This window comes from Capricornis sumatraensis, chromosome 20 (assembly GCF_032405125.1).
Source record: "Capricornis sumatraensis isolate serow.1 chromosome 20, serow.2, whole genome shotgun sequence".
Lineage (NCBI taxonomy): Eukaryota > Metazoa > Chordata > Mammalia > Artiodactyla > Bovidae > Capricornis > Capricornis sumatraensis.
In genome coordinates this window covers 38,313,924-38,332,122 of record NC_091088.1, presented here as the reverse complement: position 1 = coordinate 38,332,122, position 18,199 = coordinate 38,313,924, and the positions used below count along the sequence as shown (strand labels likewise).

Genomic DNA, 18,199 nt, shown 5'->3' with positions numbered 1-18,199 from the left:
AGCTTTTTAAAAAAACTCATGATTTTTCATAGTACATATAATTTTTCTCCAGTGATAAGAACAATATATGCTAATCAGACAAACTTCAGAAAATATAGAGATGAGGGCGGGCAGTTCGGCCCTGTTTTGATTGAGAGATTGGCAGCAAAGGGCAGAAGATCCGTCACTAATAAGTCTGCCAAACCCAGCCAGCACACACACCTTAGCTTCTGCAATACTCAGAATATCTGTTCAGTCCTAAATGAGACTGAACCTGGTATAGATAATTTTTTTTTAATCTCACACAGAATATGTTACATTTTCTTTAACCTAAAAATATGAATTCAGCTTTTAGATTCTAGGATAATTTTTCCTAGAGCTAATTCATGGTACTATCAATTCATTCAAAGCAATGGGCCATCATCTTGGTCATAACCTTGGTATAAATTACTGATTCCTACCTCACAAAATGAGGCATGCCATATTGAGTGTGTGTGTGTGTGTGTGTGTGCGTGTAATTTGATGGAGCATATTCAAAACTTCCACTGTTTTATAATAGCAATGTTTTCCAAGCGCAGAGCATATGGTCTAGAAAAAATCTTTTTGGCGGGTAGAGATATGCAGAAAACATGATGAGGAAGCGTTTGGGAATAGGTTACAAAAGATTGAGAAATACATGAAAACCAACATCTGGAACTTGGGTGAAACCTTTCCCAAAACATGGTTACAACATTTGTTCAACAAATATTTGTTGAATGTCTGCTATGTGTCCAGCACTGGAGGGACTGAGATGAAGCAGATAAAAGCCCCTGTTTTCCAGAAGTCCACAGTCTAGGAGAGAACCAAGTGTTTTATGCCAACAAATAATGACAGAAGAGTGGGGGACTGGTTTTTATAGGAATGTACAGTGTGCTGGGTCCCAACGGAGATGGGGGAGAGGTCTAGAAAGGTGACTTTGGATTTAGTTTTGAGGCTTGAGAAACTCACTTGTCATGATTAAAGGAACTTTGGGTGGATTGGAGAGCATTTTAAAGCAAAGGGTCAAAGTCAAGGCGTACAAAGAATATGGTGTGCTGGGGAACAGTCATTAAGTTCTGCACAGCAGGCTGAAATGGGGTGTGTGGGAGACAGCAGGCGTGAGCCTGGAAGGCAAGGTTAATCTAGATCAGGGAACCGTCTGGTGATCCACTGTGTACACGTGGGCTGCATTGTGCAGGCAGCAGAAAAAACATCATTGTTTTAAGCAGGAATGACATTTTCATCTGGGTGGCTGATGTTGCTTGAATTTTGGAGAAACTATAAACCTGCTTCTAGGTTTATAAAATATTTTTATTTTAAAGACAACATTTCCCTTTAGGACTTATGAGTGGGTTTGTAGTTTGGGCAAGATTTGAGAGTGGATTACAAATCTCTCAAAAAACTAACAAAAACTGGCCAAAGGCTTGTCATGAAGTTGGGAAAGTGCACAGTCGCTTATCTATTTGATTGTATCCTTCACTAACAGGGTGTGGCTGAAGCCCATACGTCCTTGTATTTGAGGAAAAGGACAAACACTCAAACAGAAAACGGTGTCCTTACCCAGCCACTGAAACATTCATACTGACGAAATACAAAAGAGCCAGTTTCTGAATTTTGTTTCCAGATGGGACAAAACTCAGGGATCTTTGTCATGCCAAGTGGCAGCAGCTTCTGTGGATGTCTAGATTAAAGAACAAGGGGGGCGGTTCTGGCTGTTAGCCTTGGTGGTGAGAAGAGCACACTCAGATCAGCCAAGCTGAACGGAGCAGTGTGACGGCTGTGACTCCCTGGCCTTGCTCTCCAAGCGAGCCTTGTCTCCCCTCTTCCCACAGATAATACCGCGGGGGTGTATGCTCGGCGCAGAGGGTTCAGTCGGCAGAAGCAGGATTTGTACCTCCTGCCCATCGTGATCAGTGACGGCGGGATCCCTCCCATGAGCAGCACCAACACTCTCACCATCAAAGTCTGTGGGTGTGACGTGAACGGGGCGCTGCTGTCTTGCAACGCAGAAGCCTACATCCTGAACGCCGGCCTGAGCACCGGGGCGCTGATCGCCATCCTCGCCTGCATCGTCATTCTCCTGGGTAAGGGATCTCCCCAGCCACCCGTGGGAAGGGCCTTTCATCCAGAGGCCCATCCTTGACGCACGTATATTTCCCAAGTTATATGTGCTATATACTGTGGATGCAACTTGGGACAAAAACAGAAGTGGCATCTGCCTGGTCATCTATTTCAGGGTGTGGTGGGGGGAGCAGGTGACTTTGCAAGCATTAGAGCAGAGTTAGGGGAACTTTGTATTGAGCAAATTGCTGGCATCACCAGACTGCTAGCAGAGTACATCTGGGGGCATCGACAGGGGACCGGGTAGAACATCAGAATATTTTTCAGGAGAGGAATTTAGGCAGAGACATAGTATATGAACAACCATTTGCCTTACGAGAAGAATGAAAAGAGTTAGAGGTAGAAAGAGTAATTGTGATGTCAAAGACGGTCCATGGAGGACTCAAGGAACTGGATGAACACTGGCCTGGCTGGAGCTGGATCCTGGCTCTCCGCCACCCTCCCCGCCAGTTGTCATATGTAATATCTGGGTATATGCCTCAGCTCTGAGGGACCTGGGAGAAGCTTTTCCTGCACTTGCCCGCTGAATTTGGTGCCCCTCTTCTACATGTCGTCCCATCTATAGTTTACTCTGTAATAGCAGGAAAGCCTCAGGAAGATTGCATCAGTAGTCCCAAAGTCTCAGAACTCATGCATGACAAAAAAGTCAGGATTCAAACCTAAGTATGTCAGACATCAATTTATACTTGTTCCCTGATGGCTAGTTGTCTACTGAATGAATTAATGGATCCTCGATGCATAGGGAAGAGCCAAGGAGTTGAATTCAACAAATAGTTAATGAGCATTTGCAGGATACCAGGCCCTGTGTTCAGCCCGGAGGGGTAAAGAGAAGAATTATACAAGATCTCAGTGGTCAAAAAGTTCATCATCTATTGAGGAAAACAGGCATGAGCAGATAAATGCAGAGGCACATGGTGAGCGCCATGACTGGGATATGAACATAACAGCAGTGGGGGCGCAAGAGTAGGAAGTGCCTGACATGGAATGGGAAGGTCAGAGACATCTTCCTGGAGGATGTGACACACCTATCAGATGCTGAGTGTTCCATCTGAGGAAAGGGGCTGGGAAGGACAGATAGCCCAAGCAGAGGAGGCGGAAAACATAAATGTTCTGAGAAGTTCATAATTGAGTTGGGGAGGCAGATGTGTGAACAGTGTAACACGTGTCACGGTGATGGCCAGGGGGATACATAGAATGGATACCAGTAGTCCTGTCTGGTATCAGAATGGGATATCAGGAAGGGTTTTTGTGATGAAAGAGTTATCCAAGCAAAGAAAGTGAAAAGGAGTGATCCTGGTGAAGGTGTTGTTAGGAACTAGGCACAGGGGAAGAACACTGCCTAATGAGCACTGGAAGCCATTCAGAGTCTCGGCAAATGCACACCCTCATCCTCCATCTCACAGTGATGGCGGATCCAGAGGGGCTCTCAGGTCACTTGCCGAGTTCAGTCACAAACATTTTCTGCAGTTGCTGTTGTTTGGTTGCTAAGTGGTGTCTGACTCTTTTATGACCCTATGGATACCATGTGACCCCATGCCAGGCTCCTCTGTCTGTGGGGTTTTCCAGGCAAGAACACTGGAGTGGGTTGCCATTTCTTTTTCCAAGGGATCCTCCCGACCCCTGTCTCCTGTACTGGCAGGTGGATTCTGTACCACTGAGCCACCAGGGAAGCCCGTGTGTTCCAGTGAAAGACTGCAGAAGCCTTTTATGGGGAAGTGGGGCGGGGCAGGGTGGGGGGGGAGTTGCCAGAGGAACGAAGCAGTGGCTGGGCTTGCTTTGTAAGCAACTCTGCTCACTTACCTAGATGGCCTGAGTTTAGTGGGACCCCCTCTCTCAGAGAAGAGGCAACAACTGGTTTCATCTGGAGTTTCAGCTGACACTGTTTTCTGTTCAAACAGACACAGAAGATTTGTCATTTGTCTGTTGGGGGTCTTTATAAGCTACCTCTCTTCTATATGGTGGTCTGAAGAGAGTCTAGCCATGCTTATGATACAGTTTCTTATAAAGGTATAGTGGGTTCAGTGCTAGCCTCACCTCAGAGCTCTTGCAACCTCTTTTAGAACAGGACCTCAAGTCTCTCGTGTCCTCATTTGTAAACTTTGGAGAGGCAGCTGCCTTCCTTTGCAAAAAGAGACAGGCATAACCCACATTTAAGAGGCTGCAGACAGACAGACATATTTAGAATCTTCCTAATTCTTTGGAAAATGACTTCCAAATCGTATCAGATTGATTTGTAAAAAGCTCACAATAGTTCCAACTTGCCAGTTTGTTTGGATAATCATATTTTCCTGGCAGCGTTTTTGCAGAGGAAGAGACAGGTGGAGGCCAGCTTTTGCACATCTTTGAGGATTCCAGGTAAAGCACTCATTTCATAGACTGGTCCCTGTTCTGAAGCATGTGTACAGCATCCTTTAAGGTAAGCAGAGTTCCCCTGAGAAAAGAACCCCAGAAGACTGGACTTAACCTTTGCTTCCTTTCTTTGTCTTTCCCTGTAGTTATTGTAGTGTTGTTTGTGACCCTGAGAAGGCAAAAGAAAGAACCACTCATCGTCTTCGAGGAAGAAGACGTCCGTGAGAATATCATCACCTACGATGACGAGGGCGGTGGGGAAGAAGACACAGAAGCCTTTGATATCGCCACCCTCCAGAACCCTGATGGTATCAACGGATTTATCCCTCGCAAAGACATCAAACCTGAGTATCAGTACATGCCCAGACCTGGGCTCCGGCCAGCTCCCAACAGTGTGGATGTGGATGACTTCATCAACACGAGAATACAGGAGGCGGATAATGACCCGACTGCCCCTCCTTATGACTCCATCCAAATCTATGGTTACGAAGGCAGGGGCTCTGTGGCTGGGTCCCTGAGTTCCTTAGAGTCGGCTACCACAGATTCAGACTTGGACTATGACTACCTACAGAACTGGGGCCCTCGGTTTAAGAAACTAGCGGACTTGTACGGTTCCAAAGACACTTTTGATGACGACTCTTAACAATAACGATACAAATTTGGCCTTAAGAACTGTGTCTGGCGTTCTGAGGAATCTAGAAGATATGTAAACAGGTATTTTTTTAAATCAAGGAAAGGCTCATTTAAAACAAGCAAAGTTTTACAGAGAGGATACATTTAATAAAACTGCAAGGACATCAAAGTGGTAAATACTGTGAAGTACCTTTTCTCACAAAAAGGCAAATATTGAAGTTGTTTATCAACTTGGCTAGAGAAAAACCACTTGGCATACAAAATATTTAAGAGAAGGGGAAGTCTTAACAGTGAACTCACAATGAAGGGAAATTGTTTATGTGTCATGAACATTGAACTCTGTTTTTTTCTTCGTTTTGTTTTTAATTTGTCAAAGATGCTTCCACAAAATTAGAAAGGACAACAGTTCTGAGCTGTAATTTCGCCTTAAACTATGGACACTCTATAGGTAGTGCATTTTTAAACTTGAAATATATAATATTCAGCCAGCTTAAACCCATACAATGTATGTACAATACAATGTACAATTATGTCTCTTGAGCATCAATCTTGTTACTGCTGATTCTTGTAAATCTTTTTGCTTCTACTTTCATCTTAAACTAATATGTGCCAGATATAACTGTCTTGTTTCAGTGAGAGGCGCCCTATTTCTATGTCATTTTTAATGTATCTATTTGTACAATTTTAAAGCTCTTATTTTAGTATACATACGAATATCAGTATTCTGACATGTAAGAAATGTTACGGCATCACACTTATATTTTATGAACATTGTACTGTTGCTTTAATATGAGCTTCAATATAAGAAGCAACCTTTGAAATAAAAAAGATTCTTTTTTAATTCTGGGTTCGATTCTTAACATTGAAAACAATTAAGTATTTCTAATTACCCATTTATAATTCTAATTTAAGGTATTTGTGATCTTTTCATAACCCTATTTATGATCTGTTATAGTCTGCTGATTTTATTGTTTATTTAAAATTGGATATGTTTTACAAATTTTTTTTTCAGACAAGATTCTGTAACATTGTGTAAAGCTTTTTTGTACATTCTTGGTGTTAGCTTCTTAGCTTTTCTTCATACACATCTTCTCTCAAAGAAGGATGCTAAAGATCTAGGTCAGTCTATGATTTTGCAATACTTGTTATATGATATGCACTTATCTTGTATATCAGTAATTTGATGGTTGTGAGAACTGAATCCATGGGGGAATGAATCTTAAACTCTAAAGTTCAAGATGTGGATGTTATTGCCCCACACCGAGCATTTGGGGATTGATGGGGGTGAAGAGTAAAAAATATACATTTGCCACATGTAGTTATCAGATCAGACCTCCAGTGTTATTCTATTTTTCCTTACTTTGATCTTGCCAGGCTATCATAATGACTCTGACAGTTGAAACTGTTTCTTTTTCCTTTTATAATTGTAACTCCTTTTAAAACAATGTGGCATTTCAAAGTTTGGTCAAAGAAAGAGCAATTCATTTCTGAACCTTTGTTTTAAAATATGCTTTGGGCCATAAGCTCAGAATGAGGGCAGGGACCATGGTGGGATTCTGAGGTCAATGCCATTTGTGAGTATGCCTGCAGTCTCCTACGGTCCCATCTTGCTTGCCTAGGGGTTGGGACTTCTGTGAAGGATGCTTCACCTGCTCTGTAGGGCCAAAGGTCAAAACATAGCAATACTTGGGGGAAGAACACACAGGTCATTCTGTGCTGTAAGCGCTTTTTCTCTTTCCCCTAGACACAGGGCACGTGCTTTCTCTTGGATTGCAGATAATTTTTAGATTATCTTCTCTTTTTTAAACTTTATTGTGGGAGTTTGTTTCAAGCAATTTCTTGATATCCTACAACAGACTATTTTTATGACTCAGTCAAAATGCATACAAAGAGAAATGTTTTGATGAAGTGCTCACTTCCATATTCCTTTGCGTTTGAATCAAATTGTCTGAACACTTCAATGGAATAAATTCTGTGGACGATGTCACTTTGGAATCTTTCATTTCAGTGAAGGATTGCACACTCTCAATACTTCCATAATGACAAGTTTTGTTCATTTTTTATATAGTTTTTGTATTCCAAAGAATATTTTGCTAGGTTTGCACAGATCTCCAATTGAATTTGAAGTGAAGAAATAATTCAAAAGGAAAATGAATAGCACTTAAACAAGCATACAGCTGTAAGTAACCCCGTCACTGCGGATGATCCTTTTTTCTAGGAATGTATTTGGATTAGATTTGACAACTACATTTTCACATTTTTGTGTTTAAATTTTTTAAAAGGCTGTTTACTTTTTCAATAGTTAAAATACTTGTTTTTCTTTTTTTTTTTCCTTTTTATCTTCTTTTTCACTCTAAGCCTCTATTGTTTGTAGAACCCTCTTAGAAGCTCTCAAATAAAGTGTCTTTCCTGACTAGTGGAGTCCTTTTTCATTTGGAACATATTCCCTTAAAAGCAAGCTTTAGTTTACGTGGTCCTTCCTTATTTCAATATAAAGCAATCACTGCATTATGACATGGATTCAGCTCAAGAAAGGGCGCTGCTTTATTCTTCTTGTCCTTCAGTGGTAGGTACTGTTCCACCCATCATTCATTCACTCATCAAAACGTATTTTGTAGACCCTGTAGTAGTTTCTCAAGGATACAGAATGAAGACGCTTCCTTGATATCTTCTAGTCTTTCCAAACTTGTTCCAAAATACCTACCCTGTTAATCACCTGTTTACCTCTGTACCCACCTACCTCTCCAGACAATGCATCCGGCTATTTCCTACCCTTAAGGGTCGAGGGAAGGAAACAAATCAAAGGCCCAACAGAAGACGGTGAGATGCTGACTGTGAGTGGAGGACCTTTCTGGATAGATCCTGTGTTTGCTAAGTTGCATTTTATGAGCCAGTGTTCCTGGCATGATGGGGAAAGTAAGAGAGCAGATGATCTACATTTCTTGGAGACCTTATTAAAAATTACACACTCAGGTTCCCCCGAGAGGATGGCCTTGTGAATCAGGTGGGACCTGGTCAACAGTATTTGAAATTGCTCCTGGGTGATTATGCAATGTCCTTCATCTCTTTGAGAGCCTCTGGAGGACAGCAAGGGGTGAGTTGGGATCTCTGAGAAGAGTATTGAAATCTATCTGGCAGGCAGTGTGGACACATTAGGATTCTATAAACCTAGAGGCATGTCAGGAGGCTTTTTATGAATGTCAAAATGTGACATAAGTATTCTAAAGTAATTCGGTGAATTGGTGATGGAAAAGACTCAAAGCTTTGCTGCTTCTGCACTGCTGTCAACTTGGCCTAGCCCATCATCATCTCTGACCTGAAGGATGGAAACAGCCTCTTAAATTGATCTCCTATTCCCAGCTTCTCCACAAAGAAGCCAGAGGGATACAAACACCCAACTCAGACCACCTGACGTCATACCTTAAACCTCTTCACTGGCTTTCCAAAGACTTAAATATTGCTTTACATGACTAGTGCCTTGCAAATCTCACCAACCTCACCTTCTTCCATTCTCCTATCAGTGCACTGTGATCCAACCACCCTGGTGGTCTATTACTTCCTCATACAGACAAAACGTGCCACCCTTTCCATCGAAAGTGGTTCATCCTCTGTTGGTCTCCTTTGTATCGATTACAACTCTGTAAACTTATTTTTCTTATTGGCTTTTCTTTTGTCTTTGAGTCTGAATGCCCTGCCAGAATGTAAGCCTCAAGCGGGTAGAGGTTTTGTCTTCCTATTGTATGCCCAATGCTTTGCATTGTGCCTGAAACACAGCAATCAATACTTGGATGGATGATGGTACCCAGTGTGGCAGACTGATTGGGATTTGATGACTGATGAGAGAATGCCTGTGTGATACTAAGCTTTCTTTACCTGAGAAATTGAGTGGATTGTGATCTTGGTATCTGAGATTGTGAATTTAAAAGGAGAAGTGGTGTGGGGGCAAAGAAGTTGAATTAAGTTTGGGTTGGACTTGTAAATTGCAGGTGCTTTTGTGGCAGCTAAGTGGAACTAGGTAATGAGAAATATGGATTTGCCATTTAGCTCACTAGAGAAGTAGGGCTGGGCATGCAGAGTAAGCCTTATCAAGGGGGTGAAGTCTCAGGAGTGACTGTATATCTAATTGGGTTTCACTGCTCTCTCCCAACTATAAAGGAGTGTTTTGATGGTAATGTTAAGTCCCTCTGGTGTTGAAGAGTAATGCTGGCTTTAGTTTTATTAATAAGGATAATTAGTAGGCATAAACCTTATTCATGTATGTCAAATGCTTTGAAAAATAAGAAGAGGATATTAATTAATGCATTAACTTTTTTTCTTCAACTAATGAGGCTTTTTTTTTTTTTTTTTTGAGCCTGTACTGTGTGGGAGAATGTGTATTAGATACACGACACTGATTCCTGTGAGAAGACAAAGGATATGCTATGATCCTCACCTTACTAGACCAGAGAGGCTAAACATCTCTTCAGCACATACACAGGAAGTGATTGTCAAAGCTGGATAGGCATGGATCCTGTTTCTCCCACCTGGTGTCAAGGGCTTATCCTTTAAAGAGCTAACCGTGATAGCTATTCCTCATCATCAGTGACTTAGCTCAGGCTTGGCAATAAGAACTTGGGATGGACAGTCCTTTGAGCTGCCATTCACCACAGAGCTGGACAACTGGATCCAGGCACAGCTCTGAATGCCTAGCCTGCCTTCCAAGTCCAAAGGGATTCATGAGACAGGATTGTGAATTCTTTCTGCTGGGGTTTGAAGTCTTTTTACAAGATGGCTGTTGAAAATCAAATATAAAAGAAACTGATAAGGCATGTCATAGCTGTTTGTAATATGTTTCACAGAGAAGTTTGATATTTCATCCTCTTCGTTGCAATAAAACTGTGCTGGCGGGAAAAGGTCACTGTCTAGAGTCTTTGTCAGGCCCCAGTAGACTGGGAGGAAGAATTGAATTTTCATCTTGCAGACTAACTCGGCTGATCATTTTTAGGATCACAGAGCATTCTTCATTCCAGGTGTCGTGATACATTTTTACATGTGATTTTACAGTTATTTGCCACTTGAATCAGCTGATGGCTGGCACATGATCATCTCTCACAGGCTCACAGAGGCAACACAAGTCTAAGGCTCAAACCTTACAAACCTCAAATCTTCAGCTCAAGAGAAAAAGCTGTATACTACCCACCCTTGTTGGGTGGGCATTCATTGCACCACTGTGTGTAAAGCCTGGCTCCAACACTTACTAGCTGTGTGACTTTGGCCAGGTACACTGACCTCTCTGATACCTTTTTCTACAAATATGCAATGCAAATAACATGGCCTGTGGTGGTAATGAATAAATGAGGTCATATTTCTAGAGCCACTCAGATTCTAGAACAGGGCAAATGCTTTAAATAAGGTAGCAATTCTATTATTAGGATGAGTAACCTTTTCCCAGTCCCAGGTTGCTGAACAATCTAAGGGAAGAATTTCCTTTCTTTATACCTCCTTTTTCCTCTTCAAAATCAATTCACTCTCTCATCATTCTAGCCTGAGCCAACAGTAGAACATAGCTTGGCATTCCATAGCTTAGGATAGGCAGAGTTTACTACCACCAAATATACGTATATCATTGTTGTTGTTGTTCAGTTGCTTAGTCGTGTCTGACTCTTTGTGACCCCATGGACTGCAGCATGCCAGGCTAATTATAATATATACAGTCCATGTATATGTTATACATTACATATAAATAAGGCTAATTACTTGATCGATGAATTCAGGTGTTTGACTACAATGTATAGCACACTGGCAAAGCACCAGGTAAAATAGATTTTAAATGTTTCATTAGAAAACAATAAATAAATTTACATGATTATGAATTGTGTTTAATTGGGTAGAAACTATGTATCAAGTGATACATGAAATTGGGATGAGGTTGTCAAGAACTGCACAAACTTTGACATTTTTAATACAGTGAATTTCATATTTGATATATCTTTGCTCATTTGTTCAAACAATGGGAATCTTTTTTAATAGACATAACTCTGAAAATATTTAGATTTGAAGACATACAATTTTATTAGAATACTTTTTTTTAAATAGCAATCCTGATGAGTTTAATTTAACCACAATTTTTACTTCATTTAGCACTCAGGAAATTGGAAATTATTTCATGCTATGGTAATTTTCTTCCTTTTTTTTCTCCAAACACTAGCTAGGATGTGAATGAAATAATAGTGCTTGCTTGGAAATATAATTTTCAAAATGTTTTCTCTGATAAATTAGTGAAGAGGTGGTTAGTTTCATGATGGTGACCAAGCAAACTAGATCAGTGGGGGACCCACCTTTTTTTCTCTCTTTCTCTTTGGATCCCTAGCTCAGAATAGGTTCTGAGTAAATGTTTGGGGCAGGAATATAAGGATGAACGGGCAAAGGAAAATAAGTTCTTCATTTTATGACCTAGGTATTATAGCATTTTAAACTACTGGAAATGTTTATGTGGGGATTCCTCTGGGTAACTTGCCTCCACTTCACCTCCATCAAAATAGTACTATTTTGATAGTACCATTAATAATGCTTTGGATTTAGATTTGACATGACTGGATATTTACCCAGCACACAGTCAGATCAAATTGGGCCTGGATGCACTGAACAGATCACTGAAATGTCATCTGATAATCTATGTGACTTACTAGCCCTGGAACTCTACTTAACGTCTATGGGTCTCTCTCTTTTTTTTTTTTTTTTAATATACAGTGGGGATATGTAGTCTCTGTCTGGCATTCCTCAAGAAGTCTAGGAATGATTGACCTCGAATAGGAAAATAAATGTATGACTTGCTGCACAAATGAGAGATTTTATTGCTGTTTCCGATGTTATTTGGGCTGTTTTCTACCATAAATTGATCTTTGTAGCATCTGCAAGAGGTGACCTCTGATCCAAAGTGAAGTCAAGAGAGACTTAGTTTCTCTTTTGAAGACTTTGATCCGGTAGCCTTAGGGTAGGCTTTAAACTGACTCTAAGAAATGGATACTGCATTTTACTGTGTAAGGACTGTGGTCCCACGGGTTCTCCCAGACTCGCCTCTCAACTTTGCTGCAGATACTTAAGTCCTTTATATAAAATGGCAGAGTATTTGCTTATAACCCAAGCACATCCTCCTGTCTACTTTACATCATCTCTGTATCATTTATAACACCGAATTCAATGCCAATGTTATATAAATAGCTGTAAATACAATGTAAATACTATGTGAATAGTTGCTGACCTGCAGCAAATTAAATTTCACATTTTAGAGTTTTCTGGAATTAAAAAAAAAACCATCTGTGTGGTTGAATCTATGGATGCAGAACCCACCAATGCGGAGTGTCAACCGGACCCCTTTTCAAGTGGAGGCTATGAGGAATAGTCCATCCTTGTCCATTGTTTTCCAAGTTTGAATGTGCATTTCTACATTTCTCTGGTGGTTGGAAGAAAAGGTTTATTTACATGTCATTAGCAATACTAAAGAGAGAATAGCGTCTTCTTTTAAAATAGTAAACTGATAAAATACACACAATTCTCCCTCTGCTTGGAATCCACTTCGCCCTTTGTAGTAATGCAGTGTTAATTGCTCAGTCATGTCTGACTCTTTTTCGACCCCAAGGACTGTAGCCCACCAGGCACCTCTGTCCATGGGATTGACCAGGCAAGAATACTGAAGTGGGTTGCCATTTCCTTTTCCAGGACATCTTCCCCATCCAAGGATAAAACTGGTGTCTCCTGCAATGGAGGTGGAGTCTTTTATCTCTGAGTCACCAAGGAAGCCTAAAACCATTAGAACCCCCTTAGTGTAGAGAGATAGACGTGTCTTTTGTAGCGTTAACTAGGTGACTTTTTGAACACACCTAAGGTTCCAGGGGCTGATTACTGACCATCCAGGAAGGGGAGAGAGGTCATTGCCAATGATTTAATCAGCCATATTTATGTGATGAAGTCTCTGTAAACTCAAAAGCAGAGGGCTCTGTGAGCTTCCTGGTTGGTGAACATGTGACATTTCGGGAGAGTGGTGCTGCAGAACATGGAAGCTCCATGCCCCTTCCCTTTACATTGGCCTCTGCAGCTCTTCCCTCTGATTGTCCCTGAGTTATATCCTTTATAATGAACCAGTTATCTAGTAATTAAAATGTTTCTCTGAGTTCCATGAGCTTCTCTAGCAAATTAATCACACCCACGGAAGGGGTGGTTGGAACCACCAATCTAAAGTCAACCAGTGGTAAGCACAACTGACAATTTGGACGTGTGACTGGCATCTGAAATAGGGCAGGGAAGGGGTGATAGTCTTGCAGGCCTGAACGCTCAGCCACACGTTCTGGGAAACAAACTCACTCAGAAGAACAATGCAGACAGTAGAGAGCCGTTTATTACACCGCCGGGCACAAGGCAGAGTCTCCTCTTAGTCAAGGACGCCAAGCAACTTTTGGGAAAACCTTATAAACCTTAAGTGTACTGCTCAAGCCCACATCCCCGGGTTCCTTAAACCTAGCCTGGAAAGTGTTAAAGGGAGATGCAGTCAGGTTACAGCCATGATTCATAATCGGAAGGGTCAGGTGGTTATACATTGTAGCCTACACCAATGGGTGCATAAAGATTACAAAGGTGACTGAGTACATAGGGGATTATCACATTCTTTTTGGCGATGGGAAATTTTGGTATGGAATCTGGTGTTTGTCAGTCTGGGAGGCCAGTTCGGTCATAGGTATGTTATCCCCAGGGCTACTATGCACATGGTCCAAGGCTCACTGAAAGTGCAAGATGGAGTTTCCGTCTTTTTCAAGATGAAGTCAGCTCAGCCTGTTCCTTTCCTCCCTTAGTCCCATGGTTTGGTAACAACACCATCTCCATAGTAGTGTCAAAACTGAACTGACTGATAGGATATCTGGGCTTCCCTGGTGGCTCAGACAGTAAAGAATCTGCTTTCAATGTGGGTGATGTGGGTTCAGTCCCTGGGTTGAGAAGGTCTCTTGGAGAAGGAAATGGCTACCTACTCTAGTATTCTTGTCTAGAGAATCCCACAGCCAAGGGAGCCTGGCAGACTATGGTCCGTGGGGTCAAAAAAGAATCAGATATGACTGAGCAACTAACACTAACACTATAGGATATAGTTTGTAATTACTTGCTGGTGGGGAAAATCCAACCCTCTACCCCCTGGATCTGGGTGCATAAACCTTTAAAAATACATCTGCTTAGAGGCAATGGCACCCCACTCCAGTACTCTTGCCTGGAAAATCCCATGGACAGAGTAGCCTGGAAGGCTGTAGTCCATCGGGTTGCTGAGGGTCAGACACAACTGAGCGACATCACTTTCATGCATTGGAGAAGGAAATGGCAACCCACTCCAGTATTCTTGCCTGGAGAATCCCAGGGACGGGGGAGTCTGGTGGGCTGCCATCTATGGGGTCGCACAGAGTCGGGCATGACTGACGCGACTTAGCAGTTATTTAAAGATAAATGTATATTATGTAAATAGTACATATTACTGACTGGGCAGAGGGTGGGGAAAGAAGGGATATTTCAGTGGTCTCCTTAGAGTTTGGGCAACACTGGCTATTTATGGATGAAAGAACTGAGGTCCTCAGAGAAGGCAATGGCAACCCACTACAGTACGCTTGCCTGGAAAATCCCATGGATAGAGAAGCCTGGTAGGCTGCAGTCCATGGGGTCACTAGGAGTCGGACACGACTGAGCAACTTCACTTTCACTTCTCACTTTCATGCATTGGAGAAGGAAATGGCAACCCACTCCAGTGTTCTTGCCTGGAGAATCCCAGGGACGGGGAAGCCTGGTGGGCTGCTGCCTATGGCGTCGCACAGAGTCGGACACGACTGAAGCAACTTAGCAGCAACAGCAGCAGAACTGAGGTCCTAGAAGATAAGTTATCTTGATTCAAGTGTTAGAGGACTGGTGGTTCAGTGGTTCCACCTTCCAATGCAGGGGATGTGGGTTTGATCCCTGCAAACTAAGGGAACTAAGATCTCACATGTCATGGGGCAACTAAGCCCATGCACTCAACTACTGAGCCTATGCAGTCTAGAGCCCGTGTGCCACTACAAGGGAAAGCCCTTATGCTGCAGTGTAGACCCAGGCAGGCGAAAAAAAAAAAAAGAACCAGAGGACCAAGAAGAGGATCTGGAAAGAAAATAAGGGTCTTCTGTTCATGACCTTTCTTTCAGTTCTAGAAAAACTGAACTTCAGATTTACCAACCATTGAGTCAGTTTTTTCCTGCCAAGTGTTTTTTTGCTCCCAGACACACTGATTTCTCCTTATATTCATCACTGATTTACTCAAATGTAACCTCAGAAAGGCCTCCGTTGACCACCTTATATAAAATATCCCTTCTCTCTGCATCCTTTCCAAGCCTGTTATCTCACTTTTTTTCCCTTTCACTACAATTAGCACTAACTGACATTATAAAGGATACCTATGTACTGTTTATTATTTGTGTCCCCTGCCCTACTGTGATGAAAATTCCATGAAAAGAGTAGTTTTGTGATGCTCATCTCTATATATGCAGAATCTAGAGCAGTGGGTGACATATACAAAAGCTCAATAAGTAATTGTTGAACTAATCAATAACAATAAGCATTATCAACCCTAGGTTTTTAACATACAGTTTTAATCCAGCGAGACTTCACTCAACTATTGCTTTCAGTTCCAATTATTAATAGCAATGATGCTGTCAATAAAATGAGGGTCAGAGAAGATACAGTGTACCTGCATTCACTCCTTCACTACAGGCATCTCAGATGCTCAGAGCAGTGACTGATCAGCAATTGTTAACTCCTTATCAGAGGTTTTCTCTCTAGCTTTTCCATCATCTAGAAAGAGCACCAAAAGCTAGGCATCCCCAGTGCTAAAGAACAGACTCTACAGGAAGTGAATACAGCCCTCTGTGAGTGCACAGAGTCTTCTGACTACGTTTTCTTGGGTACCCAATGTTTCAGTGAAAGAAAGCTTCAAAATCCCATCCTAGTTACCCACGAGGATGTGAAGAGCTTAGCCATGAAGTGAGTTTCTAGTTAATGGGATACATTTTTTGTTTAAACGATGATGCATGATTAAACCCAGGTGGGGTGGTAGAGAAGGAACAAAGGTAGTTGCTAGTCATTCTGCTAAATGTTAAACATCTGCTCTTACCTGTAATGTATGCAAAATGCACATAATTCCCACCCTCAAAAATCAAATGGCCAATTTATGGGCAGCCTGCTTTGTTCCAGAAATTAGACCCATATAAAATTCAGAAACTTTCCCTTTCCATTGTTCAGCATTATGGATAAAACTTCAAATGGAATGAAATATTCTAGATACCACTCACTACGTGGATTTTTTTTTTTTTAACTTTCCAGCAAGATAACTGAAGTCCAGAAGATCCAGATATCCCATAGCCATACTTTCTGTTTGTTTATCAGAAACAAGTAGGGGCAGGGTACTTCTTATGGCATGGTAGTTCTCCCTGAGACAGTCTCAGTTTTCGTTTGTGGTTCTAGAGCAAATTTTTTAAACGGCCCTTTATGGATAATAATTAATCTGGTTATCCTGCCAGTGATTTTATCCCACAGTATGTTGACAGGGTAGCAGGTTTTCAGTGGCCCACAGAGGCTTCTCTCACAACTATGGAAAGGTGATTCATCTACTATAGGAAGAAAAGAAAAAGAAAGAAACTTGAGACTCAGTCTCATTAATGTTGAAGAAATACTCTTTTATATCCTCTTCTTCCCTCTTTGCAGGCTTAAATTTTAAAAGTGATTTTTTTAAAAAGTAACCTTAACCCTCTTCCCCAGGATATAGAAATACTGAAGGAAAAAACAAAAAGAGGAATATTGGGTTTATATTGTTTATACAGTTTGATGTTTCACTTAACATATGGGCTGTATCCAACATCTAAAGGTCTTTTTAACACTTGCTTAAATTATATTAAATTTAAATAATATTATACTGTAAGAATGAATCCTCTCTTATATGTTCTTAAATTAGCAGATATTTATTAAATACCTTATTATAAACTGGACACTCATCACTGCCCAGGGAAGACAACAACAGCAAAATAGACCAAGCGCCTGCCTCCGTGTGGAGTAAGTTCCACTGGTGATGTTCAGGTGGTGATGAAGTATTGACACAGGCATATAACTCGATAGGAAAACTGTTAGGACAAATGGCTGAATTTCTCCAACTATTAAATTATAACAAAAATTGATGGAGGAGGAACCTAGAAATTAAATAAGACGTGGGGTAGAAAGCAACCAAATAAAACATGTTGGATCCTTATTCAAGCTTACTTGGATCTTTATTTAAGCAAACAAAATGCCCAATAAACATGCACACACACACACACACACACACAAAGTCAGTTGGACCCTGGCTATTTGATATCATTTAATATTTGATAATAATTTAACATTATGTTATTCATTATGTCATTGCTAGTGTGATTCAATTTTTTAAGTTTTTTTCTTTTTGATATATATATATATATATACATACATATATTATGATGTCTAAAATTTCCCACATACAAACTGGGGCTTGGATGTGGTGGGGAACGGTAAGGTATATGAATGAAGTAAGATTGTTCATGTGTGGGAAGTTGCTGAAGTTACCTGATAGATACATGTGGGCTCACTATACTCTTCTCTCTACTTTTGTTTTATGTTTTCCCTAATAAGAAATAAATAAAATGTTCATCTGGCTTTACTGCTGTTGCTTGTTGCTATTCTTGTTAACGTTGGGGGCAAAATCTGCCATCCCAAAATGTGTCACTTTGGCATAAGAATCAACTTAGACTGATTACATTTAAGGCCACAAACACTCAGGAAGAACCTTTGGCCTTCTCCCTGACCACCTAAAGGAAAGTTTCAGGAAGGAAGATAAATAGATAACTCTACTATGAACAAGGTATGTAGACAGGAGGAACCTGGCAGAGTCTGCTTGTTAAAATTCTTCTCTGGGTCCCACTGCCTCCACAGAGCCCAGCAAACCTTTTTTTTTTAATCAAACATTTGCTATTTCATCTTCAGGTGAATTGCATTCTTCTCCTTTGAAGGACCTCGATATCCTCTTTTGTTTTTAGCTAAAGATAGTATTTAAGGA

At 41.1% G+C, this 18,199-nt stretch overlaps 1 protein-coding gene across 1 annotated transcript in view; it reads left to right on the top strand.

Moving 5' to 3' along the window:
* Positions 1 to 5,891, top strand: part of CDH11 (cadherin 11) — a 152,018-nt gene extending 146,127 nt beyond the window's left edge. The window contains exons 12-13 of the mRNA XM_068993399.1: positions 1,830 to 2,081; positions 4,614 to 5,891. Coding sequence (XP_068849500.1) covers positions 1,830 to 2,081; positions 4,614 to 5,110 — 749 coding nt within the window. The 3' untranslated portion in view covers positions 5,111 to 5,891. The remainder of the gene's footprint in view (positions 1 to 1,829; positions 2,082 to 4,613) is intronic.
* Positions 5,892 to 18,199: the final 12,308 nt, after the last annotated feature.